We start from the raw sequence: 15907 nt of genomic DNA on the forward strand, positions 1-15907 counted from the left end.
CCTTTTTGGTGGCAGCGTTTTACTTGATTGACGTGCTTTAAGCTCACAGATGGAGAGGACAACTTATTTTGTACAGAATTTTTTTTAATTTCAAAATAATATCATTTTCATGACTGAACTCTAAATGTGAATACAAAACCACTTGGCACTACAGGGATGCTTTTTTTTTAACTGAAAAAAATACCTAAATTCTATTTACACAGAAAATGTGTGTATATACTGTATATATAAAATGCAGTTATTATATATATGTTTTCTGTGTATGTACAGACCAGTTTAAAGTTTGTTATTCTGTGTGTTCGGGAGTTTGTCCACAGTCCAGAAGCAGCTCAAGTGTCCTGGCGCTGAGCCGGTCGGCGACCATCTGTTCTCCTGTATGGTGTGTTTCTCAAATCTGAGGCATCGCAAAAATGTGTGAATTTCAGCAGCAGAGCAAACACGGGTAAAATAATGCGCCACGTTACCTGTGATGATGTCCTCCAGGGCGCCGTCCTTGCCCTCGCGTACCTGAGGCTTCACCTGCCTCTTTTTCAGCTCTGCTATCAGGTCCATCTGGGGCATCTTAGGCATCCCAGGTCCCTAGAACAAAATCAGTCTTTTTAGAAGAAAAATCCTGTTCCATAAATTTAAGGTGGTTTCGCAGCGTCTCAGCTTCTGTATATGTGAGCCATCAATCATAGCAGTAAGGATACCTTATGTCCTCCAGCCTTGTTTGGAGACGATGATGGCTGAGTTCCCTCTTGACTCTGGCTCTCCATTTTCTTCTTCTGCTCAAGCTCCTGCTGCACTGTCTGCTCTCAATAAATCAACATGCTGCAATGACCATATCAAAAATAATTAATCAACCTCCAAACCACCCACCCACCCACCTTATAGGCCTTTACGAAGCGTCCAAATATTGGGAAAAACATGGCCGGCTGTGTAGTTTTGGGATTCTCCCCAAAATACTCCACCGCAGAACCGTAGGCCTCCTGAACAGAGAGCGACACGGAAGCGTGAAACAAAAGAGCTGACCACAGTTTTGACTTGATGCCAGGTTGCAGACTAACCTGCGCTGTCTTGCCGTCTTTGGTCAAAGTTTCCAGTAGCTCACTGTTGGTTTTGATAAAGTCCTTCAACACCGTGTTGTCATCCTGCACGAGGAATTCCTTTTTGGCCATTTCCATCCCCCGTTCTAGTGAACGGATGTCCTGAAGGAGGCCGTCCAATGACACTTTTAAAGAAACAGAATTGAGTTGGTACCACTCCCCACATAGAGACACTGCAGGACCAGGAGAGTCTGGTTTTGTACCTAAAGCTGCCTTATCTACAAAGTGCAGCTCCGTATGGAAGTTTTCCAGGTCTTTGTATTTGTCCTGTATGATGGTGGTGATGAAGTGGAGAAGTGTCTGAGAGCGGTCGGTGGACTTGGTCTCCAGCAGCTATATTGTGGAGGGAGAGCAGAGTGAGTTTGATGTGAATGACTGTTATATTTGTCCATTTTAGCTAACCAGAATAAATCCGTATAATACAAAAACGCAAGCGAACTGAAAATCTCTCATTTATTTTAACCTCGGATGCCAGTTGAAATTTATAAAAAGAGACATGATTTTAACTGAACATCGGTGTCAAATGTATACTTACAAGGTCCAGACTCTGCAGTCGAAAACCATAAACTGCACCCTTCTTACCGCTGTTCATGTAGTTGCCAAAAGCGAGAATAATCTGAAAGTAGAAAAGGTCCAGGTCATTATGAAAAGGCACCATTTGATGTGTGTAGCATTGTTATTCACTTACTTCTAAGATCTTTTTCAGTTTGCTGGAAGACTTGATGGACATGGACGCAGCTATGATGGAGTTCAGTTGCTGCGATTACAGAAAGAAGTCAGTACGTTTAGTTTCATCAGCTCAGGTCAAAGGTCACGATAGCTCTGGGAAGACCGACCGGCTGCAGGCGTTTGACGATGTCTGGGAAGTTGCCCATGAATGTGAGGGTGTTTATTCTCTGTCTCAGACGAGGAATCTTCCCGAAACGTAACATAAATTGGTCTTCGTTCGTCAGCTCCTCCAGAGGACGCCCGTCCTTCTCATAGTTAACAAGCAACTTAAGCTCAAAGTCTGATGGTATGAAGTGCTCAAGGAGTTCTAGAAACTCTATAGACAAGGACTGCTGGTCATACCTGCAAACAAAAGCAGATTTTCACAGATTTGTGTGGGAGACAGAGAGGAACATGGCTCAGGAATGAACGGGATGAAGAACGTACGTCTCGATGGCAGTGCAGATAGCAGATGGAGTCATGCCACCCTTGCGTAAGGTGATGGCCAGATTCTTGGACTTATTTTGGTCAATCAGAGACGTCTTGCTCGGTGCCTTCTTGGACGCCTTCTTAATTTTTGTCAAGTCTGTTGTGTTACTCTGGGCTCTGGTCTTGAAGAGGTCTTCAAATACGTCCATATTCAACTCCTGATTGAGAGGCAGAATTATCAGCAGGTGAAGATAAAAAATTATTTAAATGGCTGTTTTTAAGAGACAATGTGTCATTGGAATCTTTATCTTACCCCTAGGACCTGCTCATCATCCAGTTCATTGAAGACAGTGTCTTTCACCTGGGTTGGTTTTAAGGTCTGCCAGTTTAGCAGCGGCATCTTGAACTTGGTCTGAATGGGCTTTTTGATTTTAAGTCCTATTGGAAGAGAGAATCCACAACGGGTTCATTGTTACTGAAAACTCATGACTGGTCTTTATATTCTTTCTATCCAACCTACCAGACGGTGTGTTTGGTGCTCCTGGAGCAGGTGGGATGCCCCCTATAGGTGGAGGTCCTAAACCTGGTGGAGGAGGGGGTGGTGGTGGTCCTGTACCAGACGGAGGAGGAGGAGGTGGAGGTGGTGGAATTCCTCCAACAGCAGGTGGAGGGGGAGGCGGAGGTGGAGGTGGAGGTGGTGGAATTCCTCCAACAGCAGGTGGAGGGGGAGGAACAGAATCACAAACATCGGAACCTGGGGCAGGGGAGAGACTACTTCCTGGAATACAAGGAGGGGGAGGTGGCGGTGGAGGTGGTGGTGGTGGAGGGGTAGAGGTTGGAAGGCTGACCGATGGATCCTTGGGTTCAAAGTCCGGAGGGCCGGCCTGGGTGGTCGAGGCCGGAAGCTGGACATATTCAACCACTGTAACCGGTACGACCTCGATGTCCAGCCCACCAGACGCGCTGTGTCTCAGGCGGATCAGGCCCTTATCCTGCAGCTCCTGGATCTTCTGCTCCAGCTCTGATGAATCTTGAGGGGTGGAGGCACTCAAACGCTCCCGGTCCTTCTCCCTCTCCCTGTCCAGCTCTCGCTCTCTTTCTCTCTGCTGTAATCCAGCAACCTGGGAGCAGGATTCTCGCAAGCTTTCCTGTTATCGACAGAGTTGACAGAATGACACCTTTTTACCAAGACTCGAATGGTAAAAAGGGGTTATAAAAATGTGCTCAGATCTATTCCTAAATTAATTCCTAAAATTCCTAAATCTCCATACTGACTTTATTCTAGATTTCAATTCCACGCTATGTCAAAACCAAATGAATCGCCACTCTTTTCATTATTTTTAGTCGCTTTTTAGTCACCTTCAAATCATCGCTTTTGCCATTGAACTTATTAAATATGTGTCAAGCAGCACTTACTTTGAGCAGCTCTGTCTCCTTGGTGGCCTGCATGAGCTGAGTCTCAAGTTCAGATATCCTCTCTGCAGCCTGCTTCTGGATCTCCTCAAGCCGTGCACTCAGCTACAGCACATAAAAATGGATTTAACACTACAAATGAGGCCTCTCCCTGCTCATGGCCACTCTATTTATTTATTTATGGGGGGGGGGCTGACCTGTATGTTGTGATCCTGCAGATCGTCCACATGATCCAACATCCCTCCTTTGTTTTCAGCGTCTTCCAACAGGGCACCGACGTCCAACACGTTGTCCATGTACGCTTGGATCTGGACATGCAGCTTCTCGCTCTCTGTTTCCTTCAGATTCTATTCGGGAGATTTAGATCAAATATAACAACATCATAAAGGCAGAAGTGTCATTAACAGTTTTAAACCGTTAATGATCTGAATGCTGTGTGGTGGTCTGCAGACAGAGGATGTACAGTAAGGGTCTCATGCCTGAGGGTTTAGTGGACTAACCTGTAGATACGTGTCTAATCCCAGGTGGGTGAACTCGTACTGCAGGTGAACACGGAAGTTCATGTTCTCCACTGAATGGACGACAATGTTTATGAACTGCATGCAGGCTACCTGGAGACACAGTAACAGATAAGTCAGTTTACCTGAGGCTCCCTTTATTCTGTTAAGATGTCGGGCATAAAATCTTCAGCTTACCATGAAGTCAATGTTGCTGTCGTCGTTGATGAAGTACTCCATTAGCTTTTCGAAGCGGTTCTTTTCTTTGCTCACCTGACAGAAAAAATATATGCATATTTTTTTTTAAATAAGGGAGGCAAGGGTGCAGATGATTAGAAGTGGAAATGAACATTTCAATACTGCACTTTTCTATTGACTATTTCTTGAACTCAAATGCATGACTTTATGACATGTGCCCACACTCCATGTGAGGGGGGTGATGTCTCACGCAAGCTGTGAGTCAATAACGGAAGTATGAGGCAACCAAATGTCAAATGACAGCCGCGTAGGAAGTTTAAGGCTAGACTTATTTCACCTCTTTAAAGTTGTCAAAAGCCGAAAGAATGATGTCGTGCCCTCCTCTGACGAGACACACTGCTGCCAGCAGCTCCAGAACCAGGGCTTTGGTTCTGTAGAATGGAATGGAAAGATAAGATATATACACAGGTGGGCTGACAACACAGGTGTTTCCATCCTCTGGTGTGCTCACCTGGGATTTCTGCTGTAGAGACTGAGCGTGATCTCATTCACGCAGCGGGGATGACTCATCACCAGGTTGAATCCAGACTAGAAATAGGCGTTATTTAGCATAATAGACATTAAAATTAGCTAGCGGCAGATTCGTGGTCTTCTGATAACACACTTTTAGTGGCATTTCTGATCCTGTTAAAGCAAAAGTGTCTGTACCTGGTAGTTCATTATAGCTCGTAAGCACATGATACAGACGTGTACGTCATCCCTCTGACTGGAACTGGACTTCTTATAGATCTTGTTCCCTAGAGTTGAGCTTAATCTGGAAAGGGATGATATAAATACAGCAATAACAATCTCTGGAACTAAGGTATTTGGTATTAATCATGATACATTTATTGGTCTGTAATGTCCATAGATAGTTAATTAACTAGATGTTCCACATTCAGGCAAACATGGTTGCAGTTCTTACCTTACAGTCAGCGCACGAGCCGCTCTGCTCATCCCATACGATGAGTGGGAGCTGCTGGAACTCTTGGTCAAGTCTTCCACTGACCTATCTGGTGATTTTGCTCTGTCTGAAATGGTGCCACCATTTTCAACGCTCTCCACTTCAAACCTACAGAATTTGGACAACATTCATCATCAACCAGTGATAAAAACTTTTATTTCGAAGAATCTGCTCCCATCCTTCAGATACTCACGAGGCATCACTTTGTGCGTGGGACAAGTATTCCACCAGAACATCCAAGCCGTTGTTTTTCTCATCGAGGAACTCCTGAGCCCAACTAAAGTAGATGTAAAATAAATGTCAAAGAATAGTTTTACTCAGCAAACCATCTTAATTGGTCTGATGCATTCAGGTAGTCCTCGTATAAACATTTCAACCAATTTTCCATTGACTATAGTAAGCTAATGTCAATGTGTAGAGTTATCTAAGATGTAAAAATTGACATCTACATGAATGTACAATGAATATATCACAAGTGGCCCACACTGCCATGACCTACACACCCGATGTGGTTGGTGCGAAGAGATATCTCCAGATCTTTGAGGACCTGGGTGGCCTCTTGGATGCGTTTCTTCAGCTAAACACAGAAGAATGGGTCTCATGGCAGCACTGTGCATGTGGAAACATGAGCATGTCGTATTTGAAAGGATGCTTTTACGTGACACTGACCCTCCGCGGTACTCCTCCTTGGTCTTGGTAGAAGCTCTTGATTTTAGTCAGGTAAGTGGATGGAGGGCTCTTCACCTGGAAACGCTCCTTTAGGGCGAGATGAGCAGAGATTTACAGACACATTAACTCCTCTACAGCAGTCACTCGGACTGAAAGTGCCCTCGGTAGCTTTCCTGACATCACCTGCTGCCACAGAAACACGGAGGCTTTACGGCTCTCGGCCGCTTCTGTGTGAATCCTTACCTGATCACAGACTAATTCCCACTTTTTTTCATTGTCATATTGACTCAACAGCTTCAGTTTATCTGGAGGCAGGTTCATGGAGCTCTGAAAGACCGAGAGATAGTCAAATGTGAGCAAACTTGTATATGCCTGGTGTCACCATGGTGAAATTAAAAGAAAACATGCTTTCCGTTACCATAGGCAAGTATTCCATTTTCTTTCTGCAACAGTATTCAAATCTATGTAACCACAAAATACAATTTCTTACTGATGCAGGAGGTCTCCAAGGCCTGCCGGAAGTAAATATGACTCAGTGTTTACATCTTTTATCGATGGTTGTCAGTAGATACTGTTGTCAGCACAACCGGTGACATATTTGGATCTAAATGAAAGGATGCTGTTTTCTTCTCTTTGAATGTTTATTCTAAGATAAATAAAATTGTGCATTGCCACATAGCTTGCAGAACAGGCCTATGAAACCTCACTGCGGGACACTTTTAAATTGATACAGCATGAACCGACTTCCACTTCCACGCCCTTTAGTTTCAGGCTCAACCTCCCGAAATGGAAAATTAGGCTGAAAGTGACTACATGTGCTGAAGCTATATAATAAAAAGGCTCTTATACAATGTAATTATTATTGGGCCAGAGCTGACCCACATCGCCCCACTGAGTCTTATAAATCAAATTTTAAAAATGTCATAAATGTGTTTTAATAATATTATTTTGAAGAAAGAAGTGCCTCCAGTTATCCAGTCATTCAAACGAACAACACTTTTAATTAAAGGCATAATATTTTAGCTGTAATTTAATGTTATTCTACAGTCTGTATAAAGTTATCATTTTTAAAACACTGTTGCGGTGTAGCTCAGCCTTGTCTCTGATCTACTGCGTTAGCCAACTAATGAAAATAGAGTCAGTAACGGAAATGGCGCCTTTTTAGCCTCCAGAGAGGTGCAGGGCATGGGTGGGGTGCCGTTGTGGGTTTTCTTAGTGGTAATAACCCCATTTTGCCTGTTGTTGGGGGGTTTTTTGCTTTCTTTTTTAAAATTAAAATAAAACAAGCCAAAAAACATGTATGCAGTATAACGCTAAACTTATCCCTGAAGAGTTTGTTGAAGTTGTGTTTGTTGTTTTTCAAAAGAGGAAGTGAGGTCATTGCTTTTTCCCCCCTCTCTTGGAGACATAAAATAGCTTTGGTTGGTATTTTAGATTTTGGAGGCAGTAACATCGAGATTTGAAAAAAACATTTTCAACAGCTCAATTACAAATTCCCCCCTTTCCCTGCAATCATTAATGGCAGAACTGTCATTCTCACTGTATTTGTTTTTTATTGTGTGTGCCGTTCATCGTTTCTTTCAAGAACGGAATGCTCTCTCATTAAAATAGTATATCATTAGAGAATGGAAGGTCATCAGCATCTGAGCCCTATATTGGTGCATCATCACTAATTGTTAAATAACCAACCTACAGGCAGACCGGCTAAAACTAAAAATTAGTCCCATTAATGCTAATTATTCGCTAATGGAACATCTCCATGCTTCACTGTGTCAGCATCTTTTAGATGTGTTTGTGCCCTATTCAAATTAAAATAATGATCATAGATCTGGACCTTATAAGAAATAATCACCTAATTAAAGTGGGAGGATTTTTTTTTAAATGTGTAAATCCAAATGCACTTCATGGTGTTCAACTGAGTGTTTTTACTCAGATAATTTATCAGTTTTACAGTTAATCAAATGTGGTTTTCAAATTTTGACAGAATGGAGAAACTGTTACTTTCCGGTCTCATAGACTTGCTTGAATGTATGTTGCTCAACTTCCCCCTAAAGTCAGCTGCCTGCCCCGAAACACATCAAGATAATCTTCATGTGACATTTTTAAATCTGTCAGTGCAGAAAATGGGGAATGTGGATGTTGATGAATCAGAAAAAAATGTATGTTTGTGTGCAATTTTTTTTTTTTAAATGATTAATTGATTGATTAATGTGCAAAACACAATGTAATGACATGCTGAAAGTGTGTATTATACAAAATGATGCATATTTCATTGTAATTTCAGGCTGAACATCTTGGAACTAAGTTTTATGTTAAGAAAATGCCAATTACTCACCAGGACTAAATTGAAGCGCTCCTCCAGCTCCTCCTCTGGGGGCATAGGCAGTTTTGGGGGAGCTGGCTGCTTCTTCTGTAAGAACTGAGCAGGGTCACCCATTCCTGAAGTGGTCCCAGCTGAGTTCTCAGCTGTTTCTTGCTCGAGGCCTCCTGCAGCCGCATTCCCCATCACTAATCTCCACAAGTAATCCAGGAGGAAAGCTTTACACAAACAATGTTTCCGAAGAAATCGGCGTATGTAGAGTGACAAAGTGATCACTCTAAATCTGAAACAAACCAAACTTTTTCCCCGCCAGATCTGAGATCATGAAGACTCGTTTTTACTAAATCTTCTGTGCTCCTTACAATAAAATGTATGATGGAAAAAAATTCTCACTACTCATTTCTGTTCTATCAATATGTCAGTGAGTCAACAAGGGCTTCTGAAAAAAGTCCAAGCCTTGTGGTGCCTGTTGCACCTAAATGTCACTGTATTCTCCAGTAGGTAACAAACTCTTTTAAGTGTGTGCACTGTGAGAGGAAGGAGAAGGGAGGGTGACACTCCGTAACAGACTAACCACAAAAGCAGAAGAGTAACTTCCTATGCATGACAGCAACCACAGTTAAAGATAAACATTGCATCTACTAAGTAAATGCAGGTGAAACTAAAATATACTACACCTGAATTCAATCAGTTTTTAAGCAGTGCTCTAGCCAAGCAAGATGCATATGAAACATTTTAAAAAGAGTACATTACTTTCTGACTTTTAATGATTCAGTTTTTACTCCACTTGAGCTCTTGGTGCGTATGTTTGAAGATTATACCACAATTTCCCTTTTCTAAAAGCTGGGTTTTGGTGTGGTATTTCATTTAGTTTTTGAATTCATTAACACGTTGATATCGACTGTGCAACAGCGCCACGCTGTGGTCACAGTTACGCCCAGCCAGAATTATCGGTGCTGCTTCTAAGTTTGGCTTGGAAATTATACTTCTTAAATACAAACTGACAAACAAACACATAAATTAAAACTCCAAAAGTCCGTAGATTTTTAAAACACATACTCTTTAATTAATTCTACTTCGTCATAACCTCTCGATTTTGTTACTGGTTTTATATTAAGTGATTACTTTTTCCTTTGAGAATAAGTTACGTGGTGCACGAACGCAGCACTCTTACACAGCATTCCAAAATGACGGATCCGACGACGTCGCCAGAGGAGCACTGGAAAGTACGTACCAGTTATTAGGTTTCATATTATTTAAAAATGAAGAAACAGTTTCGAACGTGACACAAGTATTAAGTGACAAATTTCATTTTTACAAAAGTTGAAAATGTTTATAAATGGTGTAACGTGGCTTTGTTAGCTCGACGGCTAACGTTAGCCAAGTGACGTTTGCTAATGTAAGGAAAGTAAACAAAACGCCGGGGCGATCGCTTGTGCACATTTGGTTTAAAATAGGCGTGCAGGCACCGAAAATGGCTCGTTTTAGATGTGTGTTTTTTTTTAAATAACTAGTTTTACAGTTGTTCCAGAGGATTAAATCTCGACGTCTTAGTTTGTGTAGTTCTCGATAAGATGTCACGTTTTCACTCCAATCAGCAATAAATGCGTGAGATCAGATGGGTAGTTCCGGTTCTGAAGCAATCCCAATATCGAATTATATTGCGTACCGTAACAATGTATTTGCACATCAGCAAGAAGGCAACTTTCATTTCTAACGTCATTTTCTTGCCCTTATTGGCAAAAACGTTGTATTGTCGCGATGCCCCAGAACAAACCGCTGAATTGTGTTTGCAGGGATAATTTGGCCGACATAAACGGTCCAATTCACGATTCAAACCAGGCCAAAGCTCAGTAGGAGATCCTCGTGTTTACCAGCCAGCCTAGTTCTTGGTCTTTGGTTGTATTTTTGGCTCTGGGGTTTTGTACTTATCCCATCAACAACACGTTTTTTCCCATTTTCCTGGGCTGCGGTCTGGCGATGGCTCAGCAGACCGATGGTGCGTTCAGTGACGGCGGCTTTGACCCCAGTAAGTATTCAGCCAGTTTGTCGACTTTTTCCCCAAGAACTTCATTATCTTGGCTTTGTGTTGGTGAAGATTGAGCGATTGGTGTCAGACATCAGCCTTCTTGCTTCACAGGTTTCTTTGCTGAAACATCCAAACGGGCTACAGTTGTGTCCAGAGCCAACAGCCTCGGCTCTACCAGTGCATCCTCGGTACCAAATACAGGTGTCTCTTCACATTTCTGACATTATCTAGAAGGAAACTTTGTTGCATTTGTGGGTTTTTTGCACATTTTAATTGTGGACAAAGAAAAATAATAATTGACATCTTAGTTTATTTTAACACCAGTGCTAATAATGACCCAGCACAATGAACTGCAGAGCTTTATACAGGGTTATTTTTTTCTTTTCATGCCTTTTTTAATCATACCTTAAACATACAGAACTGTTAATCATCTTTTGTAATAATCAGGGTAACGACAGTTGTAATAATCTACAGGTTCATTTGCGTCTTTGCTGTATATAGATTTTGCCTATAATGCCTATATATGCATAGATATCCCCAATCATATTCTTTCATATAATAATTAGCAAACCAAAATGTGCAAAATTGTAATTTCCTGTTGAAATATTAAACAACAAATAACCCATTTGTGTGTTTTTTTAGTTGCTCAGTTCATGTATGCCATAGTTAATGGTGAGAGGTGCATTTGTTATCAATATTCTTAAATAGATGATGAAGACAGCGACTACAGACATGAGACCTCATATAAAGACTCGTATAAAGACCGTCGAAGGCAAGCACACACCCAGGCGGAGCAGAAGAGGAGGGATGCCATCAAGGTAAAGCTTTTCTATACAAGTGCATCCCCTTTTTTATTTTTTATTTATATAAGAAAGACTATTATAAAACCTCAGAAAGGCTACGATGACCTCCAGTCCATCGTACCAACCTGCCAGCAGCAGTCTGAGTTTGCAATGGGAGCACAGAAGATCAGCAAAGCTACAGTCCTGCAGAAAAGTAAGTTATATTGTTCCTGTCACCAGAATGAATGATGGTCAACACAACGTTGTATCACTATATCTTCACCACAAAAGTCATTTATTTTATAGCATCAGAGCAATTATTGTGTTGGCATAATGTCTTCAACAACGATTCACAACAGTTCAGATGTACTAGACTCATTAGGATGGCCATACAGAGCTGTAGAGGCCTGGCTCCATCTCCTGCTGGGCCATACAGACGTCTGAGACCCTGTAACTCCTGGGAGAAAATCCACCTCTGCCTTACCAGAAACTCAGCTTTATTTTTCATTTAAGTCATAGTCAGTAGTAAATAAAAATGTTAGAGAACATAACAGCATGTGGTTGGTGCATTAGAGATCATTGTGACGAAGCATCCTGTGGAAGATAAAAAGGAATCCCAACTGTGACCAAATCCTGTTTGTTTTGTGATTCCAGCGATCGACTACATCCATTTTCTTCATAAAGAGAAAAAGAAACAAGAAGAGGAAGTTTCTGTACTAAGGAAAGAAGTGATGGCCTTAAAGATCATGAAAACGTGAGACAAAGCCTAATCCCGAGCAGTTCTGCATGAATTAAAAATAATAGCTGGACCGGCCGTCAAACCAAAATGGCTTAAATGTCGTTTGGGTCCGCTGTTTTGTGTAACGGTCCACATCTCCTCATAGGAACTATGAACACATAGTAAAGGCCCACCAGAACAATCCACAGCAAGGAGAGAACCAGGTGTCTGACCAGATCAAGTTCAGCATCTTTCAGAGCATCATGGATTCTTTATTTCAGTCCTTCAGCACTTCTGTCTCAGTCAGCAGTTTCCAGGAGCTGTCTGCCTGCGTCTTCAGCTGGATCGAGGAGCACTGCAAACCTCAGGTGACCAGTGTTCTTATGTAATGTGCATATATAAGCCAAGGAGCTGTGTTTATGTTAACGTCTGTCTGCATCTCGTGGTCTTCTTCCAGACACTGAAGGAGTTTGTGCTCGGCGTGCTGCGGCAGCTCAACGGCCAGCTTTATTAATGGAGTGAAACCTCTGGACTTGCCTCCCCAAACCTGATTTTGGGCTTGCTCTGACCTCTTCGAGTCAACCTGAAGTCGCACTCTGTCACACTGACCTCGTCTCTTCACTGTCTCGGTGAGTGGAGCAAAAACCGCCTCCACGCCGGGCAGAAAGGGAAACCTATCGCGTTGGGCTGCTCCCAACGCCTCTAATGATACATTTGTTGCTTTATCCTGCTGAGCGTTGATTTTTGTTCCACTAAGAAATGCAAAGGAAAGCAGCTGTATGGAATGAATGCAGGTTGGAGAACCCTATTGCCCTTTTCCAGATCAGTTCCACCCTCATCGGGGTTTCACCTGTATTATTAATGTACATAAAATGTAAACACACACACACACACACACAGTGGATCAGCTAAACCACTTCAACATATCACATACCCGGAGAAACAAGCAAGTGTGAGGAACCTAAACTTTGAATTGGTGCAGCTGTGCTATAATACTGAACGCTAACCTGGTGCCTTCTATCAGTAGTAAAGTTCCATGGATTATTATGGGTTGTAAAAGGGAAGTTGTGTTTAATACTAACGGTCACTCGACTTGGACTGTGAACCTTTCAGAAGATCAGTCTAACATATTTTACCAATCAAGTTTGTTGTTCAGCCAGTATATTGTTTTGTTTTTAAAAAACATTTTTATGTTCATGTATATGATCGAAAGCTTTTTTGTCAACGTTGTTTTACAGTATTCAGTAAGTTAAACCTGTCTTGTTTTGATGTTTACCATTCATTGGCTAATATTGTGTTGTCAATTTATGGATTTCCTGGAAAGATTTTATTAAACGATCCTATTGCGTCATCAGCCACTAGGCTGTAAAACCTCTTCCTGGGTCCTGTTTTCTTCCAAACAGTAGAAATAAAATAGAATGTAAATAAAATGACAGGACAATATCTAACAACACATCAGTGTCTATTGAAGCAAAACGAAAGAGACAAAACATCTCCCTGATTTAAGGAGCAGCATGAATGAGGAACAGTGCAGTAGCACAAAGAAAACATGCAAATGATTATTCACAACCAAGAGGAAGAAAGAACACAAAGGGAATTAACGTCATCGTGAAACAACAGCAGCTTTACCAACGGACAGGTTTTATATACAAATCCCACCAAAGATGAACCTCAAAAAACAAAGGAACAAGTCGACTCCTCGGCCTTTAGACCTTCGGCATAAATAAATCAGCCTGTTTAAGAACACACTGGCTCAGGCCACCCTGACATTTCTCAGAGGAACGCTTCTGAAGCGGATGGACAAAACGTTCTTGTTCTTTCACGAGCTTGGAACAACCACCTTACACTCTTCATCAGTCTCCACCCCAACTTCATCCTGTGAGGGCACCACAGATATTTAATTAGTACTCTGAGGCAAAGAAGTCGGTCTTCTGAGATTCTTGTTCTTACCAGAAACTCTTTTTTGCTCTTCGGATACCCTTCCAGGATGGCGTTCATCATATCGGATGCCTGAGAGAGCCCAAAGACAGAACGTAATGAGTAGGGAACACTAGCATTTAGGATCGTGGCCATTTTTAAGTATCTGCATTACCAATCTCTTCCTCTTTCGCCACTCTTTTACATATACCTCCCGCTCCTTGTACACCTGCAAATCAAAATATCTGAAGCTTTCTTCATCGAACAGAACGAGAAACTACTGCAACGTCTGTAATAGGGCTGTCCCCGACCTTTTCTCTCTCTTCTGGTGTCACGTGATTTGTGGCCGACTTGATCGTCTCCAGGCGTGCTCTGTACCCTGCACACTCCGCTTTCAGCTCCCGGATCTCAGACACAAGTTCCTCCGTTGTCAGAGAGCTGGTGAGTTCCTTCAGTTCTGTAAACAGAGATTACATACGAACACAGACAGCGTTCCCTTTCAACCACACCGCAACAAAAAAATCCTTATTTTCCAGAGGTTGGAGCAACATCTAATGGACCGAAGAGCTTGCTATGAAGTGAACTTGCAGAGATCAGCATAGCTCACCTGAATCCAGCTGTTTGCAGCCCTGGTTGAGGGACTGGACCTCTGCACTCAGCTCCGAAATTTGACAGTCCATTTCTTTTAGATCAGCATCCTTCACGTCCCGGAACTGACCCTTTAGGGAAAGATTGTTAGCAATCAGTTTCCCCCGGTAAACACTTGTAAGAGACAGCCGGTGCAGCTTCATCCAGCCAAACATTTCTGAGACAAACCTGATCAGCAAAATAAATCTTTTGCTTGCCATAGATCTTCTCCTTAATCTTTCCCTCTAGCGCCAGCAGCTCCATGGCTTTGACAACTGCCTGAAATATCAAAGATATGCAATCACCTTTTCCAGGTTTGAATACACTTGTATGACTGTTTTCTCACCGTTTTTCCCAATCCATGCTGCTTCTGCAAATTGGAGAAGACATCCTGGGCGCTGTATGGCCGGTTCTTCTCATTCAGATAGGCGAGGATGGTTGCTGCGCCTGCGGGTGAGGAGGAAATCAACCGATCTACAATTCCTTTGAATGGTAGGCATCTTAAGAGTGCTACATAAAACCGATGTAGCACCACAATAGCAGTCCGGATACAACAGCTAGGCTAGTGCGGTCCATGTTGTGTTATTGTGTTCGGCGCTGTACGTGAAGCTTAATGTTTGTCTCTGAGCTACGTTATTTTCAATCATTGGGATCTAAGTGGTGTTGGGTTTCAAGTGTTTCTGGAATAACGAAAAACGTACCGTTGTCCTTTTTGCTCATTTCAACTTAACGTCCACTTCAGCTCCTGCAACCGAGTTTCGCGCGAAAGTGTCGTCACTGCGACGCTCACCCGTTGACGTCAAATTACACCGATATCTCCTCCGAATGAGCCTCGAGACGAGCTTTTGAATATTTTAGAATAACCGTTTAAATCTAAATACGAACGAGACTTTCGAGTTTTTTGCACTTTATGCGCGAAATGTAGGAACTTTGGGTCAGAGCTCATCGGTCACCGCCCCCTTTTTCACTACGAGTCTGTTTCCGGAAACAATGTTGTCAAAAAATCCTGTTTCACAATTTCCTTTCCATCAAAAGTGTGTCGGGGAAAAAATCGAACCCAAACCGTAAATAGAATCGAACGAACAATTAAAAAAGCTTACATATTACTTATTTTTCTAAGGCCGATAGTGCTCACCGTAATCCACCAATCAGGGGCCGTATTAATGCATTGTGGGTAGTGTAGTTTTTTACCCGTCATTGAGGCGTCCAAATGTAATAATCGACCATCTTCATCAGGAACGTTCTGTTGTATAGTTCCATTGATCAATAAAACTTTTGCCAAGACTAAACATGTAGTCCCCATTTCCTTAAAACAAATATAAAAACTATATTTTATAGATTCAGTCAAACCCTTATTGTTATATCTGCCATTAAATTACTTGGTCAACAAACTACCGTAATTTTGCTCCACATACTATTTGAGTTATATTCAAGTCTAATTTTCTTCAAAGAGAACTCAAACCTCTCGTATTTGTTCAGCCATTGAAGTCTCATATTTCCTTTGAAATA

General features: G+C 42.1%; 3 protein-coding genes across 5 annotated transcripts; 1 reads left to right on the top strand and 2 right to left on the bottom strand.

Annotated features, from left to right (window-relative positions):
* Positions 1–66: 66 nt before the first annotated feature.
* Positions 67–8851, bottom strand: fmnl1a (formin-like 1a). The gene is made up of 25 exons (XM_011604147.2): positions 8341–8851; positions 6249–6332; positions 6006–6092; positions 5840–5913; positions 5530–5613; positions 5298–5444; positions 5042–5147; positions 4845–4921; positions 4671–4764; positions 4334–4408; positions 4139–4249; positions 3836–3985; positions 3642–3743; positions 2746–3373; positions 2539–2663; positions 2244–2443; positions 1925–2159; positions 1777–1845; positions 1624–1704; positions 1292–1421; positions 1050–1213; positions 870–971; positions 693–791; positions 465–579; positions 67–394 (listed from the first exon to the last, which is right to left on the bottom strand). Exons 1-25 carry the CDS (start codon positions 8509–8511, stop codon positions 330–332), a joined length of 3375 nt encoding a protein of 1124 aa, XP_011602449.2. The 5' UTR covers positions 8512–8851; the 3' UTR covers positions 67–329.
* A 528-nt stretch (positions 8852–9379) lies between these two features.
* mlx (MAX dimerization protein MLX) lies at positions 9380–13228 on the top strand. 3 transcript variants are annotated; one of them, XM_011604148.2, is made up of 8 exons: positions 9380–9551; positions 10318–10354; positions 10466–10555; positions 11063–11172; positions 11248–11350; positions 11791–11890; positions 12021–12222; positions 12312–13228. In XM_011604148.2, the coding sequence occupies exons 1-8, from the start codon at positions 9513–9515 to the stop codon at positions 12366–12368; spliced, it is 738 nt and encodes a 245-aa protein (XP_011602450.1). In that variant the 5' UTR covers positions 9380–9512; the 3' UTR covers positions 12369–13228. The 3 variants fall into 3 exon arrangements, with proteins under 3 accessions (XP_011602450.1, XP_003964834.1, XP_011602451.1); XM_003964785.3 differs by having other exon boundaries at positions 9382–9551; positions 10315–10354; XM_011604149.2 differs by having other exon boundaries at positions 9444–9551; positions 10122–10354.
* A 235-nt stretch (positions 13229–13463) lies between these two features.
* Positions 13464–15484, bottom strand: psmc3ip (PSMC3 interacting protein). The gene is made up of 8 exons (XM_003964786.3): positions 15100–15484; positions 14745–14845; positions 14588–14677; positions 14379–14490; positions 14083–14228; positions 13947–14000; positions 13805–13864; positions 13464–13730 (listed from the first exon to the last, which is right to left on the bottom strand). Exons 1-8 carry the CDS (start codon positions 15116–15118, stop codon positions 13674–13676), a joined length of 639 nt encoding a protein of 212 aa, XP_003964835.1. The 5' UTR covers positions 15119–15484; the 3' UTR covers positions 13464–13673.
* Positions 15485–15907: the final 423 nt, after the last annotated feature.

This window comes from Takifugu rubripes, chromosome 5, assembly GCF_901000725.2.
Source record: "Takifugu rubripes chromosome 5, fTakRub1.2, whole genome shotgun sequence".
Lineage (NCBI taxonomy): Eukaryota > Metazoa > Chordata > Actinopteri > Tetraodontiformes > Tetraodontidae > Takifugu > Takifugu rubripes.